The sequence below is a fragment of the Natrix helvetica genome, assembly GCF_964273705.1.
Source record: "Natrix helvetica genome assembly, chromosome: 1".
Taxonomy (NCBI): Eukaryota; Metazoa; Chordata; class Lepidosauria; order Squamata; family Natricidae; genus Natrix; species Natrix helvetica.
In genome coordinates, this window is record NC_138548.1 from 15063463 (window position 1) to 15082107 (window position 18645).

An 18645-nucleotide genomic window follows, 5' to 3' on the forward strand; every position below is an offset into this window, starting at 1 on the left:
CCTAGGCGTATCGCCAAGCTGCGTGAGCACCTGTTTGCCACCACCCGACTCCCACGGCTTGATGCCTTCGAAATGCCAGTGAATGGCGTTCTGCATGGCTGGAGAGGGGGGGTTGCGAGAGCGGCTGTTCCGTTCTCACTCTCACCCCTCCCAGCCTCATTATGCCCTGGCCCAGCTCTCACTGCAGAACCAGAGCACCTCCATCGCCGCCACCGCCGCCGCATGACTTTTTCTTTGGCTTCCAAACCGAGTCTTCTGGTGGCAGCGGAGGTGCTCTGGCTCTGTGGGGAGAGCTGGGCCAGGGCATCGTGAGGCTGGGAGGCGCGAGAGCGAGAGCAGAACAGCCGCACGTGCAACCCCCCTCTCTAGCCATACAGAGCGCAATTCACTGTTATTTCGAAGGTGCCAACCTGCGGGAGCCAGGTGGCGGCGAACTGGCGCTCACGCGGCTTGGCAATACTTTGGTCAGTGAATGGCGCCGTGCCCGACTGGAAAGGGGGTTTGCCGGGTGGCTGCTCGTGAGCGTGGTCGCTTCATGGCTGCTGCGTTGCACTGTTGCAACAGCACAGCACAGCCATTTGCCCATGAGGCTATGCCTGGCTCTTTGGGAGCCCACTCACAAGAGAGCCGCCGCCCGGCAACCCCAAAACAATAAAACCCTCCCCACATAATAAGGCCCAAGCCATATTTTGTGGGTAAAAAGAAAACAAGAACCTGTCTTATTTTGGGGGAAACACGGTATTTGTAAACTCTAGGTCAGGGGTATCAAACTTACATCGTCCCGGCATCGTCATGTAACGTATGGGGACTTTCCCCCCCTTCGCTAAACCGGGAGGGGGCAGGGCCATCACGTAATGCATCCGGTCTGCAGGCTGCGTGTTTGACATCCTCACGCCCATCCTGGCCCTCAAGAGGTCAAACATAACCCCGATGCGGCCTCCAATGAAATTTGAGTTTGACACCCCTGTCATGTACTATAGCACCCCAGCCCACCGTCTTCCACTGGCTCAGAGTTTGCCCCAAATTCATTGTGTTGATGACATTATCTAACCATCTCATCTCCTGTCCTCCTTTCCTGGCAACCTACTCCTTTATCCTTGTCAAGAAAACCCCATGGACAGTATCAAAAGACCACTGACGTACCGTACCAAACTGTTAACATAGCCTGTACTACCGCTGCAGTAACTCCTTCGTGAGGTTTGAACAAGTCACCAACTTTTCCATTCAGAATAACGCCAGGTTCCAAACAAGAGACAACACAACTTTCATATTAGCTTCTTCCCATCCTCACAGCCTTCCAGGTAAAAATGGATTTGTTTCCCCGCTCCCCCCCCCCAAAAAAAGGGTCCTTGCCAATTCATTGCATACAGTGATGCCACTTATTACAATCCCAGTTTCGTATTCTTAGTTACTATTTTAAACGCTTTTAACCTTTTAATCCCTTCCCTCTTTTTTTAATACTCTGTAAGCCACTTAAGAATCTGGTTTCAGGCAGTCGGTTATTTTTTAAAATAAACTTTATTCTTTTTTTAAAAAAAAACCACAATGTCCACTTTGGTGTCATACAGAACACCCACATTTAGTCAGTCAGACTTTTACCATCATTTAAGAATTCAACCTGCGGTTTGTATAGTAGAACACAACCTCCATTCCCACCCACTTCCCTTTGCACAGTCTTTTTTTCCAAGTTTCCAAACTCTTAAGTTTATCCCAGTTGCTGTCAGAGCCACAGAACACAACATTCAGAGTAACACCTCCACGGGTACATTGAAAGAAGCTTTATTGTAGGCAAGGAAAGAGGAGAGAGTCAAGGCCGCAGAGCTTTATTTTCTAAAGTTAGCAGCTGAGCCTGCTCATTTTCCTAGGGCGATTCTAGGTGCGCGGCAGAAGCATCGATCCTCACGATCAGCGCTCCTTGGGCTTGTTGTCCTCCCCGCCGGGACGCGGATCGGCTGCTTTCACGTCGATGGGGATGGTGTGTTGCGGGGTCTCGTCCGAGGCCAGCCGCGGGGCCTCGATGCACAGGTGCCCATCCGGGTTGAGGGAGCAAGCGATGGCCTGAAGGTCCACATCGGGAGGCAGGAGGGTCTCCCGGCGCAGCTCTTGATGCTCCACCCAGTAGCCGCTGTCTTTGCTCTGGCTCTCCCGTTGGCGCTTGGCGGTCACCGTCACTTTCCTCCCCTCCAGGTTCACCGTCATCTCCTCGGGGGTAAAGCCGGCCACGTCCACCGAGAAGCGGTAATGGTTTCTTCTGTCCACTTCGGCCGGGCCGGCGTTCTCCTCCGGGGTTTCCTTCTGGCTTTCGCGCTCCCCCATAAAGGGCAGCGGCGTCGCCTGGAAGAAGGCGCGGCTCATCTTCTCCATCTCTTGGAACTGCCTCTCCATGTCGCCCATCACGCGGTCCACGAAGCTGGGGGCGGCCGGCCACAGAGACCTGCACACCAGCTGCGGCTCGCTGAGCCAGACGGGGCCCAGCCCGGGCAGAGGCCAACGCCGCAGAGGGAGCATCCGAAGCAGGACGCGAGAGTAGCTCGCCATGGTTGGCAGCGCAGCAGAAATTCCCCAAATAAGACGACTTCCCCCGCGCTCGCTCTGTCTGTTTCTGGCTGGCCTGACAGCCCGGTGCCGCCTTTTATAGTCCCCGTAGGCCCCGCCCCCTCAAGTGGTTAAGCAGCGTGGCCTGGGTTGTTTTTATGACGCAACCGCGTGTAAGAGGTTTCCAAACAAGTCTGGAAAGTCGTCGGCGGCTCCAGAGGCGCCTAGAAGGAAAAAGTAAAATTCGTGCCAGCACCGCTTTCTCCTTAATGTGCCTTGAAGGGCAAACCAGGCAAGACACGTTTGTGCTCCAGCAGCTTCTAGAAAAAATCCAGTTTGTCCTAGACACGAGACAAGGCTGCTCAGTCGGCATTCCTTTATTTGTTTGCTAGTACGATTTGATTGCTAATTGGCAACCTATCACTATCACTAGGTGTTATATCTTATGATTGTCTTTTATTATCTTTTGATTGATGAATGTAATCTATTTTTTTCTTTATGTACACTATGCACCAAAGACAAATTCCTTGCGTGTCCAATCATACTTGGCCAATAAAGAATTTTATTCTGTTCTGTTCCGTTCCATTCCTATTCCTATTCCATTCCATTCCTATTCTGTTCCTATTCCATTCCTATTCCTATTCTGTTCCTATTCCATTCCTATTCCCATTCCATTCCCATTCCTTTTCCTATTCCTTTTCCTATTCTATTCTATTCCATTCCATTCCATTTCATTCTATTATATTCCTATTCCATTCCATTCCTATTCCTATTCCTATTCCCATTTCATTCTATTCTATTCTATTCTATTTTAATATTATATTTATTATATTATATTATATTATATTATATTATATTATATTATATTATATTATATTATATTATATTATATTATATTATATTATATTATATTATATTATATTATATTATATTATTATTATATTATAATATTCCATCCCCATCCCTATTCCTATTCTATTCCATTCCCTTCCATTATATTCCTATTCCATTTCCATTCCCTAGTCTATTCCATTCCATTCCATTCCTATTCCTATTCCTTTTCTATTCACACAGACCCGCAAAGCTACCAATTGCTCTCCCCAAGGCTAACGGTGTCCATATTGCCAGGAGTTGGCTTCCTGCTTTGGGGAATGGAAGTCCAGAAAAAACACAGTATTCACAGTGGCTTCAGTTTGAAAACCCACCCTCTTCTTGTACAACAACCCTGTGAAGGAGAGTCACGTTGCTTTTCTTTGAGGGGATTCTAAGAAGGAAACGGAGCATAAAGACTTCATCCTGGAAGTGTGGGAGATGGTGGGGGGGTGGGGGAGCTGAGAAGTTAAGACTATGTGCAAAGGTTGGTAACTGGAAGGGAGGCAAAGTAAGTTGAGGTGAGCAAAGTTTTGGAGTGATCATTTGACTTCTGGAGAGAGACAGCAAATTCTCAATAATATAGAAGCAGGTGGATTTAAGGATTAGAAAGCCTTAGAGAGAGACCCCCCCATCTTTAAAATCACTGCAAAAAAAAAAGAAGACAGAAACCATCCAGGCTTATTTTTGCTGCCATCATTTTAACTATGTTTTTTTAAAATAAAGTTTTTTTTTATTTTTTCCAATTTTATAAACATTCCATCTTTCCTTAAGCAGTGTGTCATCTGAGTACAAATATTTCTGTGCAACATCCTTCCACAAATTATAGTACTGTTGGAAGGCAAAGGTTTCCTGGTTCGTTCCCAGCCGGGAGTCACCACCGACGCTTAAAAGAAGGTTTCGTGAAGACAGCCGCCTGGAAGTTATGAGCTTTATTGAAGAAAAAGGAACGGGAAGGATGAGACGCAGCTCTATCGTTCCCGGGTCTGCAGCACCATATAGAGTTTGGTTTTTCCTTATATACAGTTTTTCTTGCCTATTGTGTAAACTTCAGTGAGAATAAAGTTCTTTTATTCTGGATGATCGTTCTGATCTTATAATACAATAGTAGAGTTGGAAGGGACCTTGGAGGTCTTCTAGTCCAACCCCCTGCCTAGGCAGGAAACCCTATACCGTTTCAGACAGATGGCTATCCAACATCTTCTTAAAGACTTCCAGTGTTGGGGCATTCACAACTTCTGGAGGCAAGCAGTTCCACTGATTCATTGTTCTAACTGTCAGGAAGTTTCTCCTCAGTTCTAAGTTGCTTCTCTCCTTGATTAGTTTCCACCCATAGCTTCTTGTTCTACCCTCAGGTGCCTTGGAAAATAGGTTGACTCCCTCTTCTTTGTGGCAAGCCCTGAGACTTTGGAAGACTGCTGTCATGTCTCCCCTAGTCCTTCTTTCTCTTAAGTTAGACATGCCCAGTTCCTGCAACCGTTCTTCATATGTTTTAGCCTCCAGTCCCCTAATCATCTTTGTTGCTCTTCTCTGCACTCTTTCTAGAGTCTCCACATCTTTTTTACATCGTGGCGACCAGAACTGAATGCAGTATTCCAAGTGTGGCCTTACCAAGGCATTATAAAGTGGTATTAACACTTCACGTGATCTTGATTCTATCCCTCTGTTTATGCAGCCTAGAATTATTTTGACAACTGCTGCACACCGCTGGCTCATATTTAAATGGTTGTCCACTAGAACTCCAAGATCCCTCTCACAGTTACTACTACTGAGCAAAGTACTACCTATACTGTACCTGTGCATTCCATTTTTCTTGCCTAAATGTAGAACCTTACTCTTTTCACCATTGAATTTCATTTTATTAGATAGTGCCCAATGTTCAAGTTTGTCAAGATCCTTCTGTATCTTAAGCCTATCTTGATTCTCTTGTCTTTGGGTTTCGTTCGTCCTGGTATCTCGCCCTTGGGCTAATCCTATCATCAACCTGAGGAGGGTGTTTTCCTGTTTGGGGCCCTTATACAAAGATGTCTGTTTTATGTAAATGGTCATGGTGTTCGTGTTATCTTGTAATTGGTTTTTTGTGTTTTGTTATCATTGCTAGATTCGGGGATTTCCCAACTCTATTACCCTTTTCCTAATCCCATTATCTTATTTCTTTTGTGACCAAGTGTAACCTCTTCCTGTCACTGCGTTAAATGTTTGCTAGCCGAACTGAAACTAAAATAGTTACTGAAAGAGTTACTGCGCAGGTCATAAGGCAGTGATGGCGAACCTATGGCACGCGTGCCACAGGTGGCACGTGGAGCCATTTGTCAGGGCACGCGAGGCACTGCCCTGTCAGCTGGCCAGCGCACATGCACGCGCTGGCCAGCTGAGTTCACCCTTTTTTAAAGCCATTTTTCGCCCTCCCCAGGCTCCAGAGGCTTTATAGGAGCCTGGGGAGGGCAAAAAGAGCCTCCACCGCCCCCCCCGCCCCCCGGAGGCCCTCCGGAGGCTTCATGAGCTTCCCTAAAGCCTCTGGAGCGCAAAAAACCGGCCCTACGGGCAAACCAGAAGTTTGGGAACAAACTTCCGGTTTTCTCGGAGGATCATTTTGACTGCTTCGGAGGCTTCCTGCCTGTAGTGTGCGCATGCGCACTGGGGGGGGGGGGTGTTGCACATTGCATTATGGATGCGGCATGCCTGCACAGGATCTCCCTGCGCTCCCCCCACTTATGGCACGCGAGCCAAAAAAGGTTCGCCATCGCTGTCATAAGGTCTTATCTGACAATGATGTACTGCGCCTGCTCTTCACACATTCCAGAGACTTCTTTCCTTTTGATCTTTGTCCGTCTGCCAGGAAGCTGGTAGACAAACTGTTTCTGCCAAAATGTAAGAATTAGATAGATTTGTTTATTTCTTTGTTTTATTATTTTTGTATTAAAAGCTTGTTTTCATTAGAATATGTTTTCCGGGATTTTATTTCTTTTTTCGCACCTTAAAGATAATGCTGTTTGGAAAAGCCGCGATCTAAGACCTCATCTAGTTCAGGGTGAAATATCTTCCCCTGACACTTCCTGGCTATGTGTGTGTGGTCTTTCTCTGGCTATGGCCCCTGGCTATGTTTTCATTAATTTGTTTCTGTGCATGCTCTCGGGGTTATTTCCGTTACCTTACTACAGTACATTGAAGAGTGAAAACATTGTAAAGCTCTTCATTTCCTTCTTAACATGCCTTCTAATCAAAATACAATAATAACATTTAAACACAATTTTTTCCTCCCTTATGGAGATCCTCAGTCATTGAGATCATGATTATCCCAAAGGTGCTTTTCTGTGTCTCCGGTACAGAAGCCCTCAGTGTACTTGCAAAACAACAGAGACAAAACAACAACCGTTGGGAAGAATCTCAAGCCGTCTGGCCTGGGGATCTGGTGACATTGTTGGAGGGCCTGTTACATGGGTGTATTTGTAAGTGTAGGAAGTCAAAACCCATCTCTCTCTTAGAAAAATGAAATATCCTGGGAAATATTGGAAAGGGAGAATATTATATTTCCCCGGATCAGAAATGGAGAAACATGTTTTTAGGCAGGAAGCAGACTGACTCTTATTAGCCCCCACCTTTGTCAGAGGGCCATTAAAAAGCATGGGGCAGTCTATTCTACATAACAAAGATCTCCCTCATTCAGCTCCAGGGTGATGGGATTAAGTCATGATAGTATTAGCCCTTTACCCATCTCACCACAGGACACCTGGGAAGAAGCAAGGCTCAACCAAACGTGGACTCAAGGCAGCCTATAGAGTTGCCCCTGCATGGCCCCATGGGAGTCTGACCACCAATCAATACAATACAATACAATAGTAGAGTTGGAAGGGACCTTGGAGGTCTTCTAGTCCAACCCCCTGCCTAGGCAGGAAACCCTATACCGTTTCAGACAAATGGCTATCCAACATCTTCTTAAAGACTTCCAGTGTTGGGGCATTCACAACTTCTGGAGGCAACTTCTGCTCCACTGGTTAATTGTTCTAACTGTCAGGAAATTTCTCCTCAGTTCTAAGTTGCTTCTCTCCTTGATCAGAATACAAGATCAAGATCAAAGGCCAGAGCGAGCATAAAACCAGGAACTTTCAGCATCTTAGTCTCATTTTCTTCTTCACCCAACATCTGGAAGCATGTGATTCCCCCTTTTCTGTTCAGGAGCTCAAGCCATGTGATCCTGTCCACCATTAAACCATCTTTCCATGTTTCCAGTGTCTTTCCCCCCACTTGGAACCAAACCCAGAAGGACATTTCTTCCAACATAAGAAAATGAATGGCACTCTCCTACAGATTATATTTTTTATGGTTTAATAGTTTTATTGTTTTTAATTTTAATTTATCTATTTAATGTTTATGCTGCTTATTTCCCCTAACATTGCTTTAATGATGTTTGTATTTATTTTGTGTTGGTTTTTTATATTTTGGGAGGGGGGATGTTTTAACTCCAAATGTCACCCAGTGTCACAGTGGTGAGATGCGTGGCTATATAAATTTAATTAATATTTGCCAATGGTGGTTTAATTAAGCCCCAATTGGCTGACTTTTCATAGTGAGGAAAACATGCCAATAGCAGGCATTAAATAGCTATTTTCTATTTTTCTTGGTGGGACGCAGTGGCTCAGTGGCTAAGACACTGAGCTTGTTGATCAGAAAGGTCGGTAGTTTGGCGGTTTGAATCCCTAGTGCCATGTAGTGGAGTGAGCTCCCGTTTCTTGTCCCAGCTTTTGCCAACCTAGCAGTTTGAAAGCACGTAAAAATGCAAGTAGAAAAATAGGGACCACCTTTGGTGGGAAGGTAACAACATTCCGTGAGCCTTCAGCGTTTAGTCATGCCGGCCACGTGACCATGGAGACGTCTTTGGACAGCGCTGGCTCTTCGGCTTAGAAACGGAGATGAACACCGCCCTCTAGAGTCAGGAACGACTAGCACATACGTGCGAGGGGAACTTTTACCTAGTGGTGGTTTAATTACTGTAAGCTCCAGTTGGCTGGTTATTCATAGTGAGGAAAACATGCCCATAGCAAGCATTAAATAGCCATTTTCTACTTTTCTTTTTTATTTTCTTTTTTATTTTATTTTTAAACGTAAAAGACACCATATAAAACTCTCATCCATTACATACAGCATGTCATTTGGTTACAAGCATTTGTGCATCCATATTTTCAATTACGTATATAATCACAAAATTTCCATCTAATATAAGTACCTCACTTTCATTGTACATCATATATTCAATTACGGTTAATATTTCTTTCTTTTCAGCAAACCTAATTCTCTTGCATCCTTGATTGTCTATTTAATAACAATATACCTTTATGTAATCACTTATCTCATTCTGATTATTTTTACAGTATAAAAGAATTTTCCAACTGTTTATGTTTGTACATCACTACTTTCGATTATGCATAATCCCACCAATCATCCATCAAGTATGCTTTTGTTCATTGTTGTCCTTGTACATCATACATTCAAGCACAAATGTTATTCCTTCATTCTTAAACAGAGTATTCTAAATACTCACATCATACATGTACCAATCTTTCATTACTTCCTTATTAAACTATTTATCAACAAGATAGCTTTATAATATACATCACTACTTAAGAGTTATGCATAATATCACCAATCATCTATCAAATATACATAGATTCATTATTATCCTTGTCCTTCATTTTAAAACAAAATATTCTAAATTATTCAATTCATATATATGTCAGTCTTTCATTGTATCGTTCTTAATCTATTTAACAACATGATTGTATTATCACTTATCTCCTTCAATTGAAACATAAATAAAACATTTTTCATTTCCAGGTTTTTTTTATCAAGCCACTGATAAAACAAATCCCATATCTTATAGAATTGCTCATCTTCTTGTTCTCTAATTTCAAATGTCAATTTACTCATTTCAGCACACTCCATTATTTTTCGAATAACGTCCTTCTGTTTTGGTATTGTTTCATTTTTCCAGTTGCTGTTAAAACGTTTGCAATCAGATATTTCAAGTCTTTACCATTTTCTAGTTTTCTTGGTGGCTAGTATCAAATCCTCAAGTTCTGAATGATCTGGAGAAAGTTAGGCAGATGGAGAAAGTGCTGGAACCTCTTACACTCCATTGCATCATTCAGGAATCTTGGCCTGTTTCCAGATAACAGTAGGCTTGAATTCTGTGCTTGTCTTTTTTTTCTCAATCTCCACCAGGTGGCAAAGTTGCTAAACTTTTTAAAATAATTTAAAGTCACGACAGGTTATAATCACAGACAGCCGCTGAGCATTCTTATAAACCAGGGATGGCGAACACGCGGCTCGCGGCCAAAATAAATGAGGCTCTTTGCCTCTTACCATTATTTAGTATACTGTGGCTCGGATCGCGCGCTAAACCCGGAAGTACGGTCGACGCTTGCCTGCACTCCACCAGCTCTGAGCTGGTCGTCGCGTCGACCGTACTTCCAGGTTTATCTCAACAGCGCCCTCTGCTGTTGAGATAAACCAAAAAAATAATGCTTCAAAGTCTAGCACAGTTGCTGCAGGATTCCGGTGAGGTTCTAATGATTGCTCAAATTAATAATAATGGTTGCATATTGAAGCTCTGGGTTCAGGAGCAGCAGAGTTTTAAATAGGAGAAAACATTTAATTGAATTTCCATGGTTAGTATATTTCCCAAAATTCTACGAGTGTTTTTCTCACAGCCTGTAATTGTAATAGATATCAAAGATAATCCAAACTCATATATATATATTATAATACATATATTAGGTTAAAGGAAGATAATATTAGGACCAGGCTTTACCCATGTATAGGTTGTACTCGATTTACAATCACAATCTCGTCACTGAGCAAAGCAGTCATTAAGCGAGATATGTGACTGCTTTGTTTAATGACTGCAAGTGTGGCATTCCTGGTTGTGGTCATCAAGTAATCTTGTAGGTTGTTAGGTGGACAGAGATTCCACTTATTTATGGATTTAAAAGTTATACAGCAGCTCTAATGGGTTTATAAAAAATTATAACAAAAAACACCTGACTGAGCATGTTATATTATGTGTTTAATATATTATTGTTAAAATTATATGCTTTTGTGTGAGTGTTTGTCTGTTTTGGCAGGTCACTGCGTGGTGTGGCTCTCTGACTCTCACAGTTTAAAATTTTGGCTCTTTTTGTCGAACTTGTTCGCCACCCCTGTTATAAACCAATCTATTTACAGTGGAGATAATACTGCAATTACAGGTAATCCTCACTTAATGATTGTTCCTAAATTACAATGGACCTTCCCAGAGCTATTTAGGACCCGATTCCAAAGTTCTGACGGCTGCCTCCTCCTCCCTTCGTGGTTACGTGATCACATGTTGGGTGCTTGGCAATAGCTTCACACTTACGGCTGTTCTGCATGACTCATTTTCAGTGTTTTTTGAGGGTTTCCAGCATTTATTTCTGGTTTCTGGGGGAGGGGGACCGGGGACGGGACGGACGCTCATTGGAGAAAACAGGTTTGTTTAAAAACCGCCACATACTGGTAGTGTTCATTTAATGACCACCATAAAAAAGGTCATAAAATCAGAGATACTCCTGTGATAATCCACTGAATGACCACCACAATTTACAAGAGTAATTCTGGGGTCAATTACAGTTGTAAATCAAGGACCACCTATATTTATCACTAGCAAGACAGTCTATTACCATGATGGTTAACCTATGGAAGGTGGCACAGAGAGCCCTCTTTGCAGGCACACGAGCCATTGCCCCAGTTCAGTTGCACTGCGCATGCGCCTCCTGCCAGCAGGCTGGTTTTTGCGTCTCTGCTGTGCGGGGCACATGCAGGAGACATTCACCCAAGCGCAGGGGCGTGCTAGGCACAGGGGGTTGTGTGTGCATACATGGGGGAGGGGGGGTCATGCCCATATGCGTGGGATGGGTGCATGTGGGGGTCACACGTGCATTGCACAATATACAATATACAATAGCAGAGTTGGAAGGGAGCTTGGAGGTCTTCTAGTCCAACCCCCTGCCTAGGCAGGAAACCCTATACCGTTTCAGGCAAATGGCTATCCAACATCTTCTTAAAGACTTCCAGTGTTGGGGCATTCACAACTTCTGGAGGCAAGCTGTTCCGCTGATTAATTGTTCTAACTGTCAGGAAATTTCTCCTCAGTTCTAAGTTGCTTCTCTCCTTGATTAGTTTCCACCCATTGCTTCTCGTTCTACCCTCAGGTGCCTTGGAGAATAGTTTGACTCCCTTCTTCTTTGTGGCAACCCCTGAGATATTGGAAGACTGCTATCATGTCTCCCCTAGTCCTTCTTTTCATTAAACTAGACATACCCAGTTCCTGCAAACGTTCTTCATATGTTTTAGTCTCCAGTCCCCTAATCATCTTTGTTGCTCTTCTCTGCACTCTTTCTAGAGTCTCCACATCTTTTCTACATCGTGGTGACCAAAACTGAATGCAGTATTCCAAGTGGGGCCTTACCAAGGCCTTATAAAGTGGTATTAACACTTCACGTGATCTTGATTCTATCCCTCTGTTTATGCAGCCTAGGACTATGTTGGCTTTTCTGGCAGCTGCTGCACACTGCTGGCTCATATTTAAATGGTTGTCCACTAGGACTCCAAGATCCCTTTCACAGTTACTACTATTGAGCAAGGTACCACCACTGCATTATGGGTGTATGCGTGCTTTTCAGCACGTGACAACAAAAAGGTTAGCCATCATTGGTCTATTATAAGGCGTTTAAAACCCTAGCTTCTGTAATAGAGACATGCAGGCTTCTCCATGCAGAAGATTTCTAAACAAGAAGTAAGCAAAGCAATTTGTATTCCTCCAGATATCTGAATTACAGACTCCCTTCATTGTCACCTGGTCAAAGACTGTGGAATGTTATTAATTGAATTATGTAATTACGGTACAGGCAGTTCCCCACTTACGGTCATAACTGAGCCCAGGATTTCTGTTGTTAGACGGGACAGTTGTTAAAGAAATTTTGCCCCATTTAACAACCTTTCTTGCCACGGTTGTTAAATGAATCATTGAGTTGTTAAGTTAGTAACACGGTTGTTAATTGAATCTGATTTCCCCACTGACTTTGAGTGTTAGAGGATCGCAAAAGGTGATGACATGACCAGGGGACTGTGCAACCGTCATAAATACGACTCACTTGCCAAGCATCTGAATTTTGAACATGTGACCATGGGGATGCCGAAGTAAATCGTGAAAGGAAACCCAACGTAGCCCAAATATTCCCTTTGTAGTCAGGTTTTTACCTCATTTTGGAAGCACAGAGGGGCCACCACCGAGAAGATCCTGTTAGCCTAATTCTGTTCTGAATGTACAAAATAGAAATGCGAAGAAAATGCGAAGAATAAAATCTTTAAATTTTCAGCAGCAAAGTTTATGAGTTCCTGGCTAATATGATACTTATAATGGCCATTTATATGGACATGTTTTATGCTTGCTGAAGCTGTGGAATATTTCACTGGAATTTTAGAATTCAAATACATGTATAGCGGAAGGTCAGAAAAGGAGCTAGTGTGTTATATAAGAAAAAGGTTATGTATGCTGAAAAACAATGGTTGTGCTGAATAATTTTAGTTCCTGTTACCATAGCTATTGTGCTTGGAAAAGGGCTGTGGAATTTGAGGTGGCCGATTTATCTTGTAGTAGTTACCTCTCTCATAAAGGAATGAGTCAGCTGTATTACTCATCTTATAGTTTTAAGAGTGCTCAATGTTTGAGTTTCTACAGAGCAAGAATTCAAATTCTAAAAATAAAACTGAGCCGAATACCTGGAGAAACACCTAGCCAAATGCCTTAATTTAATATTCCCGTGTTACAGATGAGGAACACCGAAGCTGAGAAACGAGTAGAACAAAGAAGAGAAATTTATTTATTTATTTGCTTTCTCAGGAAATGGATTCCCCTTGGCAAAGTCCTGCTTATACATACAGAGAATCCCCCCACTTCACATTCAGACACTCTCCAATATTCATCTGAGACCTAGGATGCAAACTTGTGGTATAAATCTATTTCTCAATTTACCCTTCAGGGAAATGTTATCCATTGCTAACTGCTCCAAGTACTGTATTGTCTATGTTGACGAAGGAAGGATGTTGGGCCGAAGAAATGGGACAATTCAGATTCCCCCCCCCCCCATTAACTAAAAGTAGACCTCTTTTTGACTTCTTCCCACCCTCTTTCTGAAAAGACTTTCTTATCAAGTTCTTATCACAATAGCAAATCAAATTGAATGCTTGGACATTGGGATTAGTTGATTCAGGAGGCAAAACTGCTTACAAAGCTGATAAAAAACCTCTTTAAAAAAGCTGGCAACCTTTTATCTGAGCAGCAAAAATATAAATATTGGATTAAGAACCAAACCCTTTTTCCAAGTCTGACCAACTTGCCACATCACTTTATCCTACCTTTAACTATTTTACATCACAAATTCTTTCCATGAGAATTCTGGTAAATGAAATAATTCTCTCCAAGCTTGCTACCCCCCCTCCCCCCCCCAGTTCCTTTGAAAACTGATTATTCCCCCACCAGGGCGTATAATTCCATATCTAAAATATTTATTAGTAGTGCACATGTCTTCATGCTTTCCAGCAAATGCAGTTCTTAAAAAAGTCTCTTCCATCCAAGCCTCCTTCATCCTTGAGCCCGGCTGTCTTCTGTGTGTGCGGGTTCTTCAGCTGCTGGTTGAGGTTCGTTCCTCACTCGGTTGACCGCAATGGGCACCGTCCTCATGGCCGATTCCGTCACAGGACCTTCGATGCGGAGCTGCCCGTCGCTGGAGATGGAGCAACTGAGCCGATCTCGGTCCACGCTCTGGGGCACGTCCCACGCCCTCCGGAAGACCTCGTAGCGGAACGGCCCATTAGGCATCGCGCTGGCCTTCCTTCCTGTCAGAACCACTTTCTCCCCTACCAGCTTCACCACCAGTTCCTGGGGGTCAAATCCAGCCATGTCTTGAGTCACTGCAAAGGTGTCATTGGCGCTTGGTGTCTCCAAGCTGTGGATGGTTTCGTGACTGACCATGCTGCTAGCCGTAGGCCGCCAGTTGCTGGTCAGGAGCTCCCACATAGAGTCCATCTCACGCTCCAGCTCTTCAAAGAGCGAACCGGTCCGGGGCCATAAACCTCGACTTCGCAGGGGAATCTGAGGGCCTGCAATGTGGAGTCTGCACAGCATCTTGGTCTCTCTTCTCAATAAGCTGAGCCCGGTGTTTCTTTGTATGTAGACAGCTGCTGTATGCCTCTGCCTCCGGGACTCAGCTCCCTTTTATTCTCATCTCACTGGAATATTTTTGATGTGATGCTTCCCGCAGTAAAGAATTTAACTCATCACTTGGGCATTTCATGACAATTACTCGGCTATCTAAACTGGTACCATGAGACAACCTCACCCTGATTTTCAGCGCCGGTCTCATTTCTTTGGCCTGTGCCTGGTTTATAATTAGGATAACTTTCGCTCTCACTCTGTCCAAAATAGAATCTGGAGTAATGCATACTAAGCGGAGAACAGCTGCTGCCAGTAAACACCCAGGCAACGATGCTTAAGAACTGAGGCCTTTATACACTAATCTGGTTTTCCTCAGACTTAACGTTTTTCTTTAGGCATAAATTAGAGACTGATACGGAATCACAAAATAAGAAGAAACGACTAGCTAATAAACATCATTTCATGGACGAATTAAATATTAGCAGAATCTTAGGATTGTGATAGTTCATGCAGTCCTCGACTTGCAACCACACTTGAGGCCAAACTTTATGTTGCTAAGCGAGGTGTTTGTTCAGTGAGTTTTGGCCCATTTTGCAATCTTTCTTGCCGCATTTGTTACATGAGTCACTGCAGTTGTTAAGTTAGTAACAGTGGTGGGTTTCTATTATTTTTACTACCGGTTCGCTCGTGGACGCGTGCTTGTGCGCAGAAGCGTCTAGGCAGGTGGGCGGAGCCTCCTGCCACTGCTACTACTGGCTCACCCGATCCGGGCCGAACCGGCAGTAACCCACCTCTGGTTAGTAACACAATTGGTAAGTAAATCTCGCTTCCCCGTGGACTTTGCTTGTCAGAAGGTCACAAAAGAGGATCACATGAACCCCCCCCCCCAAAAGAGGCTGAACTGTCATAAATATGAGTAAGTTGCCAAGGTATCCAAATTTTGATCAGGTGACCATGGGGATGCTGCATTGGTCATAAGTGTGGAAAATGGTCCTATGTAAGTTTTTTCAGGGCTGTTGTAACTTTGAGTAGTCCCTAAACCAACGATGGCAAACCTTTTTTGCCTCACGTGCCATAAGCGGGGGGAACGCAGGGGGGGTCGTGCGTGGGCGTGCAGCACCCATAATGCAATGCGCGACCCCCCCCAACGCGCATGCGCACATAAGAGGCACAACTCCCCATTTTTCCATGCTTTTTTCGTCCTCCCCAGGCTCCAGAGGCTTTATAGGAGCCTGGGGAGGGCAAAAACAGCCTCCCCTGCCGCCCCCTCCTGGAGGACCTCCGGAGACTTCCGGAGCTTCCCTGAAGCCTCTGGAAGTTCAGGAACAGATTTCCAGTTTGCTCGTAGGGCCGGTTTAAGCCCTCCGGAGCCTTCAGGGGCCTTCCGGCGGCTTCCCTGAAGGCTCCGGAGGACGAGAAACGACCCTACGAGCAAACCGGAAGTCACTTGATGCAGTGCAGATAATAATAGACATATTTTGATATGCTTATGCAACACCTCTGATTCACCTGCTGCACTGGCTGACAGTTTGCTTCCAGGTGTCATTCAAGGTGTTGGTCACTACTTAGAAAGCCCTGTATCCTATAATGCTTGGTTACTTGATTACTGGTTACCTATTAGGATTTTGAAAGACCCTAAAGACCTGACTGTTTGCCCAGGCCTTTGGAGAGGATAAATGATGCTTCTTTCTTCCTTTCTGTACCCTTCCGCCAACTTTGTCCCTTTGCCTTGTACTGTTTTAATGTTTTCTATAACCTTTGTTTTTTTAAAAAAGGGTTTTAACCATTGCAAACTGTCTAGAGTTGCTGCGAGTTGGGCAGCAGATGAATTTAATACATGGTTTGTCCCAGCCAACCGTATATTAAGATTGGATTTGGCATTTTTGCCTACCTATCACAGGGGTTGGCAACCTTAAACACACAGAGCCATTTGGATCCGTTTCCTACAGAAAAGAAAAGACCGGGAGCCACAAAACCTACCGGGGGGGTCGAAAAGCTAAATAAATCGCATGCCAGCAAGTGTTGCACATGGGCAGTTGTGACACATATTTTGAGTGACAGGGAGCCACAGCAGAGGGATGAAAGAGCCACATGCGTCTCCAGAGCCACCAGTTGCCTCACCCCTGACCTATCCAGTCCTTCCCAAAGGACCTATCCGCAGATTTCGATGTTTGAGGGTGTTAAAAGATATCATTGCTGAATACAAGCTGTTCCAAATAAAGCTGCCTTTTGCAATTGATTGATGGGGATTTTGTCAATGCTAATGGTGTTCAAGTGTTGCTGCTCCAGATGTTTTGGGATTTCATCCAAAGCATCTATTGCTGTTAGCACTATCCTTTGACACAGGGGTGAAATCCTCCCGGTTTGGCCCAGTTCAGCCGAACCGGTAGGGACGATTGTCCTTGATATTGGGAGATATTGGGAGACTCCAGCTGTCAACTGCAAATCTTCCAGAAGGGTCAGGTAGTAAAAAACAAAAGCTTCCGACGATCGCGCGGCTCAGCTGTGAGCTGCGCGATCATCAGAAGCTTTCCCCCACTTTTTAAAGCATTTTTTCTCTGCTGGTTCGGGTGAACTGACAGGGAAAAAAATCAGAAAAATTGTTAGAAGGTTTTTTAAAAAGCTTTTTAAAGCATTTTTAAACTGGCAGGGGAAAAATGCTTTAAAAGCCTTTAAAAAAAAACCTGAAAGGCGGAAAAAGGTTGGCCATGCCCACCCAATCACATGACACACACACTCCACCATGCCACGCCCAGAGACCCGATGGAGGGAAAAATGAGATTTCACCACTGCTTTGACATTAATTATTATACACACTTAGTTACAATAATAATACATTTAAATTTTGGTTAATATTAAACAGCAGACATGGCTAAATGGCAGCACGTCATCTCCTGGATTGATTTTGAAAAAGGTAAGCAATCTCAGGCCTGGTAAATATTTTTACAGGAGATTACTGAACCAGGACATTGAGACAACATCCGAAAAGACAACAATAACTATCTGGTGTTATGCTGTTGACAAGAAAATTACAGGAACGGAATTAAACTTGATTGAAGGATGGACTTTTCCTTTAACCGGAGAAGTGGAAATGCTCAGTGGTTGTTTCCCCATTATCCTTCCTCCAATTCAGGCAGGAATGAGCCCTCAATAAACATCTCCCCCTATATTTAAGATTTCTTCCCTCCTTTGTCACCTAAAAGATATTGGGAGACTCCAGTTGTCAGCTGCAAATCTTCCAGAAGGGTCAGGTTGTAAAAAATATATATATATGGGTTAGTAGAATTACAAACGCATCTCTCGTCTCATCAACAACCTAATTAGAGGATGTGCAGTTTGTCCCCAGATATTCACTGACATCATAGGAGAGATTCAGTATGAAACATGAATGGAACGCATAGCATTGGAATACACACATCCCAATGTCACCGTGTGTTTCTGGAATATTTTTAAGCAGCTTTATTTATCTTGCAGGATGTAGGACAGGACTGCCAGTCCCCACTAGCACACTTGAAATAGGAGGCTGACGCCAACCCCATGACAGAGTTCCATCCTCATGCAAAGGAAGAAATGTCACCGAGATGTTTCTGCAACAGCTGTCACACCCTCTCCTTGTGTTAGTTACGGAAGCACCAAGAAGGAGCTAGCAAGGACAGTCACAGTCTGGAAAGGGTGTCCCTTCCTGGCAGGAACCGGGGAGAATCGAAACAGGTTGCAGCAAAGTGGCTGTTGATCAACCCATCCATCGCAAAGCACCGTTTTGCCCATCTATCAGGGCAGTGATGAGATGCCCAGGCAATTGGCACTTCAGAGGGATACAATCAAGATCAAGGGAGGTACTAATTACCACTCTATAAAACCTTAGTAAGACCACACTTAGAGTACTGCATCCAGTTTTGGTCACCACACTATAAAAAAGATGTTGAGACTCTAGAAAGAGTGCAGAGAAGAGCAACCAGGATGATTAGGGGACTGAAGACTAAAACCAGAGGGGAGGGCTGAACCGGTAG

The 18645-nt window shown here is 44.0% G+C and overlaps 2 protein-coding genes across 2 annotated transcripts; both read right to left on the minus strand.

Moving 5' to 3' along the window:
• Nucleotides 1–1499: 1499 nt before the first annotated feature.
• Nucleotides 1500–2621, minus strand: LOC309384692 (heat shock protein 30C-like). Its single transcript, XM_081938431.1, has one exon. The coding sequence runs from the start codon at nt 2536–2538 to the stop codon at nt 1906–1908; it is 633 nt and encodes a 210-aa protein (XP_081794557.1). The 5' UTR covers nt 2539–2621; the 3' UTR covers nt 1500–1905.
• A 10657-nt stretch (nt 2622–13278) lies between these two features.
• On the minus strand, nt 13279–14680 carry LOC309384648 (alpha-crystallin A chain-like). The gene has a single exon (XM_081938369.1). It carries the CDS (start codon nt 14603–14605, stop codon nt 14063–14065), a length of 543 nt encoding a protein of 180 aa, XP_081794495.1. The 5' UTR covers nt 14606–14680; the 3' UTR covers nt 13279–14062.
• Between the last annotated feature and the right edge of the window lie 3965 nt (nt 14681–18645).

Bases quoted from the DNA above. Each gene is read 5' to 3' on its own strand.
- LOC309384692 (XM_081938431.1), bottom strand. From the start codon at position 2,538: ATGGCGAGCTACTCTCGCGTCCTGCTTCGGATGCTCCCTCTGCGGCGT.
- LOC309384648 (XM_081938369.1), bottom strand. From the start codon at position 14,605: ATGCTGTGCAGACTCCACATTGCAGGCCCTCAGATTCCCCTGCGAAGT.